General features: G+C 47.5%; 1 protein-coding gene across 1 annotated transcript; it reads left to right on the top strand.

The window, feature by feature from the left end:
- The first annotated feature begins 3,989 nt into the window (after positions 1–3,989).
- Positions 3,990–8,171, top strand: SPMIP5 (sperm microtubule inner protein 5). Its single transcript, XM_022569514.1, is given in 5 exon segments — positions 3,990–4,044; positions 6,345–6,479; positions 6,482–6,562; positions 7,979–8,010; positions 8,013–8,171. Coding segments are annotated over 5 exon segments (462 nt in total).
- Positions 8,172–9,859: the final 1,688 nt, after the last annotated feature.

Here is a 9,859-nt window from a genome sequence, read left to right as displayed (position 1 = left end):
ATCGATTCTCCTGAACTGTCTTTGAGAGCTGAACGTTCTGGTTCTGTAAGCCATGTGACTGTGCAGAAAAACCTCAGAAAACTCTGTGTCCCTGCAGGGTTGTCAGCGTCTCCTTGTGGGGCGAAGCAGTCACTCTGAAGGCAAAGTGTGATGTTTTCAGGACACCAGCATCAAAGGAAGGAATCAGGTGGTACACAAATCCAGCTTTTCTACTGGATTAGGTGTAAGTGTGAGGAATAGAGTCAAGTCCTTTCCCTGGCTAATGTAAGGCCTTTCCCATCTGGCATTAAGGACGTCTCCTTGTCTACCATTTCTCTTAAATGAAATGGTTGAAATTTGCAATGTTGGCAAAAAGATGATGGAGAGGGGGTGATGATTTTACTGGATTTTCTTCTGCCCCAGAGATGCAGCCCTGATAGTCAGACTTCTTAGAGGGAATCCTCAAATCCACCCCTTCTCCCCTTCCCCCCCCCACAGAAATATTCTGGAGTAAGAACACTGGATAGGTACACGTGGACACATTTTCTAATCTTAGAAAGTTTCTAAAAGGCCCGTTGTCTTAACGCATTACTCAGTTGTCCCTGGCATATTATCTGAGGTTCAAGTTTCTTGGAAGCAGAACTGTCAAAGGGTTTCCTTTGTAACTTCCCTTTCTGTACACAGCACGCATTAATAAATGTTGAATGTCAGACAAGAATGTCAGATGGACAAGAGAGAAAAGAGGAAACATACAAGCGTTTCTGCAGACCGATGGCTAAGATGAATCCAGATTACAGAGCCTGCCCTACCCCTAGAATGTTATTTAGATCAAGTTTAGCTTTTAGAGTCCAGGTCTGGTTAATTGCCAGGGTGGCAAAGAATCGCATGCACCTATATAAACAGGAGTCAAAATGCATTATTAGCTGAAGACCGAATCACACATTGTAGAGATGAAATAGCTGTGATGAAGCTGCATATTTATGCTGGGAAATGGCTGAAGTGGGTGACTAGTATAAAAGTTGTTGGCCATAACATCGTATCTCTTATCTGCTTGGAATATGGAAATATATTTTAAAATAACAGCCACTGGGGTCTTGTTCACTATAAATTCGAACTTCACAGAACTTGGCAGCAATTCACAATTTGACTGTATCTGCAAACTGTCTTCACAGATGTCTAATAAAGCAAAACTCTGGATCTCATGTGGCCCAGACTTTTTTTGTGCACTCTGAATTTGTAAATGGAATTATAGATACATTACTGACTTTCCCCTCTATCCCATCTCAGATGGAAATTGATTTTCAGGTCTTTTCCTAGGTGTTGCAAGCTTTATTAACTTTCATTCCAATAAGACTGGCTCCTCTGTTCAGTGGGAACCAAGCCTCCATTGACATCCACTAACCCCTTTTCCCTTGAAGCCAAAGAAAGCAGCCTTGCCAGAGAAAAGGCAGATAAGCCACAGTGACAACTGACAACTCCACTGCACCCAAATGAAGGTCATTAAAAAAAAAAAAAGCAGAAGGCCAAGGACTGATGCCTTGTCCTGTGGTATCCTAGCAGGCACAACTAGCTGGCCGCTGCATCTAGGGCCTTGGGTTTATTCCAGGCTCTATGTCTGGGTCACCCTCCACAGTTGGCTCTAGGAGTTTCTGGATAGTCTGAGGCGGGCCCTAGGACCTCGAGGGAGGTATAAATGGGTTCTTCCTAAGTGGGTAGCTGCACCAGCTTTCATCTGAAGTTTAGTTCCCATGAGGAGAGGTCGGGAAGGCCAGGATGTACAGTCAAACAAATGTGTATTGCAAAGTAGAGCCAGCAGGCAGTCTGGCTGCCGTTTCCTCATCTGTAGGGAGCGGCTGGGACTAGCCGTCTGTAAAGGCCACTCAATCCCTGGATCTGGGTCACACAGTGGGCATCTTGGTTTTGTCGACTTAAAAAAAGTGCACAATGTGAGAGTTGAGAGCTGAGTTTCACTTGGGACAAAATGAGGGCTATAGTCCGGGACACAGCATTTCAGATAGTTGTGAGAAACTGCTCTGAGGAGGTGCGGGGGGAAGTCAGTATATATGTGATTCTGGTGAAGAGGGAGGACGTGCAATCAGGCACATATTTTTTGCAGAAGGTTTCTGCTAGTCGTGAGAAGCGGACGTCACCATGAAGGATTTTAGTGCTTTTCTAAATACGAGGAGATGCAAGAATTAGCCTCATAAAATAAAATCGGCTCCTGAAAATATCTAACTCTCTGAAGACCTGTTGGGCCAGTTCTTCCCAGAGCACAGAGTGCCTCTTTTCTGCTCTCCACCCTGAACTCCTTTCAGGGGGTGTTGAAAGTCAGCAACTTCAGCAGCACCTGAATTAATCCTTGTAGATGGCAAGTGCCCATGGCAAGTGCCAATTTGTAGTTGACAGTTTCAGTCCACTGAGATGAAGGCTCATCTCCCATAAAATGAGGACGGTTAGAAGGAGTACGGCTACACCTTCCCAGCATCCTTCGTTTTGGTGCTTTGTCCCTCTCTGCCCGGCTACCTGTCCTGGCCATCTGGAGATTCTCCCAGTAAGAGATACGAGGCTGGGAGGACAGGGGTGTGAGAAGCCCAGGGGAAGCCGTCTGGGACACAGGCCTCTGCTTCCCTCCCAGGCTGCTTCCCCCGCCCCTGCCAAGGCCTGTTCCCGCCAATCCTCTCCCCCCAGCCCAGGCCTCCCCAGTGTCTACATCAGAAAAGGCGGCTTTGACCCGGATCCCTTCGTGTACCCCTCCCCACAATTTCCAAACCCAGAGCGGCCTCGCCTGGGTGAGACCGTGTATTCAGAACGGAGAACAGCTTCGGAGGCAAAATATTTTCCGGGCAAACCTCTGCATCTCACCCCATAGACCGACGCTGAGCGAGTTCACTCGGGCTCACCAGTCGCCTCTGGCTCCCAGGCCCGGACTTCTCCAGGAGGCCAAAGGGTGATGAAGGCGGGAGGGGCGGGGGTGAGGGGGTGGGGGATGGTCCGACTCCGCCCCTTCCCCCCTCCCGCCCCACCGCGGTCGAGGTGAGCTCAGAAAAGCCGGGAGCCCTGGTGGAGGCCGGGCCAGGGCAGGAGGTCCGGCGGGGCCAGGATCCAGGCCAGCCCAGGTGAGGACGGGGCGGGGGGAGGGGGCGTGTCCGCGCTTTCTGACCCGCTTCCCGGCCACACCCCCAGCACACCCCCTTTCCGCGCTCTTCCCTTCAGCCTCCTCCAGGCAGGCCTCTGGGCTGGGTCTGCAGCTGCGCAGCCGGCCACGTACCCGCGGCACGCTTCTGGGCAACATAATCCTGCCCCTAGAGTGTAGACGTCTTTCGGTCACACCTCCTTGGGCACAGGGACCTTCAGACAAGTTACTTAACTTCTCTGTGCCTTATTTTTCCATCTGTAAAATAGGGACTCAGGTAGGAACTAACCCTTAGGGCGGCCGTTAGCGTTTCACAGGAATGCAGTCCTGTCTTCAGCCGTGTTGTAGCAGGTGTTCTTCAAATGTCTGAACTGTTTAAAAAATTTCCATCACTGCTGAGTAAACCTTGCCTGAGGCCCTCCCCTCCACCCCTGAGGCCACTTGTCCTGGCCACAAGGGCATGACTTTTGAGAGAGGAACTGGCTTGGTAGGGTAGGACTTGGAAGCATCAACAGATGTCAGATGCAGGACCTGGTCCATTTGGGGGCACCACAGGCCATCCCAGAAGGGAGAAGGGGTCTGGCTCGGGAGACAGCATCCACGGAAACTGGCCCTGTTCGGTCCGCGCCCCCCCCCGCCCCCCGCCCCATCGTGGACTCCATGCCAGCCTTTGCAACTTCTGATCCTTTCCAGCCACAGTTTTCTCTAATTCTTTGCTATGTCCTGTACATTGCATGTTTAACAGCATCCTTGGCGAATTGTGGTGCTTTCTCTCTGTCCTAATCCCCGGGCAAGGTTATTGACGCCCAAGGGCTCTAGCACATGCGCAGTGAGTTCTCCAGGCAAGGACTTCCCTCCATTAACAGAGAGCAAAATCATGGAGTCTTCCAAGACCTTCATGAGACACCTGCCAATCACGCCAGGCTACAGTGGTAAGTGGTGATGTGCCCTGCAGGGGGACCATGGTCCTGATCGCTGTCCCTGCCTTGCCCCACTGTCCATGTCTGACCGGCTTATTGGACCAGTACAGGCACTTTAGCTTTTAAGAAACTTGCTGAAAGTGTTTCATTGCTGAAGATGGCAGATAACTGGGTTCTGATAAGTGGGGAGATATAATCTAGGCAGATCTCCCAGGACATGGCCTGATATGTAAGAAGCGCTTAATTAATGTCTGTTATATACATTTGGACCAGGATAGACACAATGAATAAGCTGAGGCTCTGTCCTCCTTCCCAAGTTGTGCTGTTCTCATGAACTAGGGCTGTCCCTATGGTCCCATTTCTTCCTGTGTCCCCTAGAGGGATGGTGACCAACTTTTTTGGTTTGCCGGGAATGGTCCCAGTTTTAGCACTAAAAGTCCTACATCCCAGGAAACCCCTCAGTTGTTGGCAAACCAGGACAACTGGTCACCCTACCTAAAGGCTTTTCCTCCTCAGGCTTCCGAGAATTTACTAAGTCACATCCCTGTGGGTAACAAACCTGGTGGTCCCCATAGGCCCTCTGCTCTCACATATAGGTATTCTTGGTGGGGAGAGGCATGGAGAATATTCCAAGGTTGCCCATCCTCACCCTGGTCCTACTGGTTGGTTAAGAGAATAGGCTTTGGATTCTAATAAACTGAGATTCCAATCTCTCCCTGGCCATTATCTATGTGATTGTAAGTAAGTTACTTACCTCTCTATGGTAAGTAGAAAGTTCTATTAAATGGTTGTATTAGTTTCCTAGGGCTGCTGTGTAAAACAACAGATGTCTATTCTTTCACAGTTCTAGAGGCCCAGAGTCTGAAATCAAGATGTTGGCAGGGCCGTGCTCTCTCTGATGGCCCCTGGTGTCCTTGGTTTGTGGCAGCATCACTCCGGTCTCTGTCCCCATCTTCACATGGCTCTTCATGTGGCCTTCTGCTCAGTGTCTCTGTGTCTGTGTGTCTCAAATCTCCCTCTCCTTTTTCTTATGAGGACACCAGGCACTGGATTTGGAGCCCACCCTAAATCCATGATGATCTCATTTCCAAATCCTTAGTTACGTCTGCAAAGACCCTATTTCCAGATAAGTTCACATTCACAGGTACCAAGGGTTAGGACTTGGATAGGTCTATCAATTCAACCCATTACATGGAGTAGGGATAGATTCCTCATAAGACTGTTGTGAGGATTAAAGGAGCCAGCACACATAGCCTATTTAAAATATCTTGGCCCTTAGCAAGACTCAGTAAGGGTAGCTTGTATTCCTATGTGTGTGTGTGCATATACGCAATCAGGTAAAATCTATACAGATCAAACTAGACCCTGATGGAGAAAAACCTCTGTGACAGGGCCCCTGGGTGTCTACGATCTCCTCCATGATGTTAGGGTAACTTTTAATTGTCCCAAAACTGGGGAGACTGGATAGTGGGTGGAAGACTTCCAACACTGTCAAGAGCAGTTTAGTAATTGGATTCTTCCAGAGGAGGTTTCTTGCAGGTGCACAGGGTGAGGGTTGCTGCTCTCAACTCTGGGGCCAGGTTTTCTGGCCCTGGGGACAAGGGCAAAAATGGTGGGCTTCAATAATGGGATTTACTTATTTATTTATTGACAGTTTAAAGCCAAGTCTTAACCAGTTTTTCCCCCTTTGTTCTTTTAAAAACTGGTCTTATTATGGCAGCATTATAGTACTTAGGATTCAGCATCCAGTTTAAATAAATAGTTGTGTTTTACCCATACTAATTGTAATGATTACATGTTATTTTGTGGGAAATGGTGAAAAATTGTGCTCGGGGTGGGTCTCACAGATAATGAATTTACCTTTTTGTGTAATAGGTCTCTGCTTTTAATAAGCCCGCAATTTCCCGGTGGTCCGACAGAAAAGATCCCCGATTGCATTTGGGAAGTGTTAAAGAAAATAAGCTCTCTCTCTAAAAAGATGAATAATTTCAGTTACTCCTTTGACTAACATTTTGGTCCATTAAATGCTTTCCCCATTTGCCGTTTGGGCTGACATCAGGGGCTTTGCTATCAAAGAATATTACTGTCATTGCCTTTGTTGAAACGGGCCTTCCCTCCCTGCTCCAAGGTCAGTTTTTCATGGCCTTGGGAGGGCCCGGCCACAGTGGAAACAACAGCGCGGCTTGTATTAATGGCCTTTGGGAAAATGCAGTGTTGTCGGCCAAGGAAGAAACGGCAAGGGGTGGGCTGAGATTCTGGGGGTTTGGGCAGGTTCTGAATCCCTCGCTGAAGGTCGTGATCGGCTCTTGCAGGCTTCGTGCCCTACCTTAGCTGCCAGGGCACCTCCAGTGAGGACAACATGTCCCACTGTCTGAAAATCTTCCAGGAGAACACACAGCGGAGTAAAGACCAGCTGGAGGACTTACGCTGCACAGTGGCCACTGCCCCGAACTAAAGCCCGTCTGCTCACAGGAGACGGTCCTGTGGACCCTGCACCAGTATTACCGGCGGTACCGCCCCTTGAGTTGGGGTACCGGCTCCCAGAAACCAGCCGCCCTTCACCCTGGGCCCAAGCACAGGGCCTGGCTGTCTTGCTGAGCTGCGACTGAGGGTACTGGGTCCAGCACAGCTCCAGGTCCCCAGGCGTCCGTGCAAAATGGAGAGGCCCAGTTTCTTAAAAGGAGAAAGAAACATTTCCGGGGGAGAGGGAGACAGGTGGGGAGGAGGGTGCTAGGTACTAAGCTCCCTGAGCAATCATCACAGAGGTTCAGAGAGCAGCTGTTGTCTCAGTAGGTACCGCTTTTAGTTGCTTTCTCTGTGCTGGCTACCGTTATTTCATTAACCACCCACGATGACCCTATGAAGTCGATACTATTATTCCCACTTTAGAGCAGTGTCCCTTGTCTGAGGTCAGACCTTGGTTTGAACCCAGCTCCTTCAGGTGCTGGCTGGGCGGGAAGGGGTTTTACACTGAGTAACAGTCACAATAACGGTGACAGAAACAACTGACAGTATGATTGTATAATGTTAATAATCACAACAATGATTTGTCCTAGACTATTTTTAAGGCCTAAAGGCCTATAAGAAAAGTAATGGACTGATTGTCTTTATTATTATTACTGTAATTGGGGACTTTTCAAGAACACACGCTGACTCACATGTTTGGCGTGCTTTTAAAAATTTCCAAGTCATTACAAGGAACATCTGCCTAAGAGTTGGGATTTAGCCCAGCTCCATGAGTATTTGCTATGTGACCTAGGGCAGGTTGCTTCCCCTCTCTGGGCTACAGTTCCTTCATCCAAGGCAGGGAAGGATGGACTAGACACTCCCTAGGGTGCCTTCCAGCTTTTAGGTTCTGGGACTCAGTGGCCTAATTCAATTCTTACAGCAACTGAAGGGCAGTTATCTTACATCTCACAAATGTGAAATTGCTAAAGGGCAGCCAGCCGGGCAGCTAGAGCCGAGTCTGCTGTGCTTTCTCCTGACCTGCGTGCTTCTCTTGATTCCCTTATTCAGATGGTCAAAGAGCGTTGTCTGAAGCTTTTTTTCTTTTTTCTTTTGTATTTAGTCTGAGAAAAGAGTGGGATCTGTTTAAGAGCAAGAACTTGGGAATCAGAGAGACCTGGGTTTGAATCCTGGCCCTATCCCTTCCTTGCTATGTGACCTTGGCCAAGACTTTCTTAACCTCTCTGAGGTCTCAGTGTCCTTCTCCACAAAGTGTAGGTAATAATGGCACCAACTCCTTATGGTTTGTAAGAGAATAAAATGAGAACCTATGCAAAGCCCTACCAAGGTGCTGGCACGCAGCATCAACCAACCATTGGTAGCTGCCCTCATCACGTCTAGGGGCCTAATGCTTCCCCTGGGGCTGATTGTTGGGGTGCCAGCTAGCTTAGGAGCATCGCCCACTGTGTGGCTTCTCAGGAAGCATGGCATCTTTTTACAGAATGCAAATACATAACGAAACCTCTTCAGGAGCACCCCCCATCCCCAGCTGGGCAGGCTACCTGCCGAGAGCCAGGGTCACTGAATTAGGTTGTGCCACGCGGCACACCGTCATGGCCAGAAACTGCTACAGGGACTTCCTGGACGTCATGGAGCAGGCCAAGAGAGCACACCTGAAACCATATGAGGAGTAAATCTGGCTTGTAACTCAGGTAACAAGAACGAGGGGAAGAGCAGATCTCAGGCCAGGGGTTTCCAGATGCCCCCAGCCCAGCGCTAGGACTGTTTCTTTTTTTGGTGTCTCTTTTGTTTTACAGAAGGCGCTGTGTTTGTAATTGCAGGACTTGCCAAGTAGGCAGCCACGTCCTGCTCCCAACCTGTGCCCAGCAAGTTCCAGAAGCCTTGCTTCTGGTCTTTGCTGGTTTGCAGGGAGAGGCTGGCAGTAAAAACCAACTGGGCCCCCTGTCCAGGCAGCAACCTAAGGCTCAAGCATGCTGAGGAAGGGAGATGGTAGGGCACTGCATGGAGTGGGGGGCTCTCGTGGCCTCAGTTTTCCCTTCTGTAAAATGGAGATGATGATCCTTTAGGATAAATCGTAAGGATCAGAAATAAACACACCGTGCTCATCGGGACCTGCACAGATTATATTTATTTTTATTATTAATGAAAGGAATAACTCCATGACTTTTGTTCTTACTTTAGAATATATTGAGTTAGGCCTGCAGCACCTCCTCCTACCCCTTCTCCAAAAATGTTGCTGCATGAAAGGCTGCTGCCAAAGTATCCGGATTTCTCTATTCCAGGTAAGGGAGGACTTTCCTTCCTTCCTGCTGGTTTTAAAAAGGGGATGGTTCCAATTTCTCCACATCTTTGCTAACGCTTTTTATTTTCTGCTTTTTTTTTTTTTGATATTAGCCATTCTAACGGGTGTGAGGTGGTATCTCTTTATCATTTTGATTTGCATTTTCCTAATGATTAGTGATGTTGATCATCTTTTTTATGTGCTTATTTGCCATTTATACATTTCTTTGGATAAATGTCTATTCAAGCCCTTTGTTCATTTTTGAATCAGTTTGCTTGCTTCTTTGTTGTCAAGTGTATAGAATTCTCTATATATTCTGGATACTAATCCCTTATCAGATATACAATTTGCAAACATTTTCTCCCATTCTGTGGGTTGCCTTTAGATTCTCTCGTACACTGTAGATGGGAATGTAAAATAGTTCAGCTGCTATGGAAAACAGTATGGTGGGCTCTTGAAACAATTAAAATTAGAATGACCATACACCCAGAAATTCCACTTCTGAGTATATTCTGGAAAGAATTGAAAGCAGGGTCTTGTAGAGATATTTGTACACCCATAATTATAGCAGCATTATTCATAGTAGTGTAACCCAAGTGTCCATCTAAGGATGAAGGGATAAGCAAAATGTCATCTATATGTACAACGGAATATTATTCAGTCTTAAAAAAGAAATTCTGACACAACCTACAAGACAGATGAACTTAAAGGACATTATGCTGAGAGAAATAAGTCTAACAGAGAAAGAAATAACATATGATTCAATTTATATGAGGTACTTAGAGTAGTCAAAATTAAAGACAGTAAATTAACAGTGATTGCGAGGACTGAGGGGAGGGGAGAATGGGGATTCTTGCTTAATAGGTGCAGAAGTGCAGTTTTACAAGAGAAGAAGAGTCACGGGGATGGGTGGTGCTGTTGTTGCACAACAGTGGGAATGGACTTAATATCACTGAACTGACACATAAAAATAGTTAAGATGGTGAGTATTAAGTATGTTTTAACACAATAAAAAAATTGTTTTCTAAGTAGAAAAAAAAAAAGCGGGTGGGATGTTTGCAGTAGCCCTTCTGCCTCGCT

The sequence above is a fragment of the Delphinapterus leucas genome, chromosome 16, assembly GCF_059928025.1.
Source record: "Delphinapterus leucas isolate spDelLeu-1000000601 "Yukka" chromosome 16, BTC_Dleu_Yukka2, whole genome shotgun sequence".
NCBI lineage: Eukaryota > Metazoa > Chordata > Mammalia > Artiodactyla > Monodontidae > Delphinapterus > Delphinapterus leucas.
Note: the sequence above shows the minus strand (reverse complement) of the source record. Positions and strands in the feature narration are given on the sequence as shown.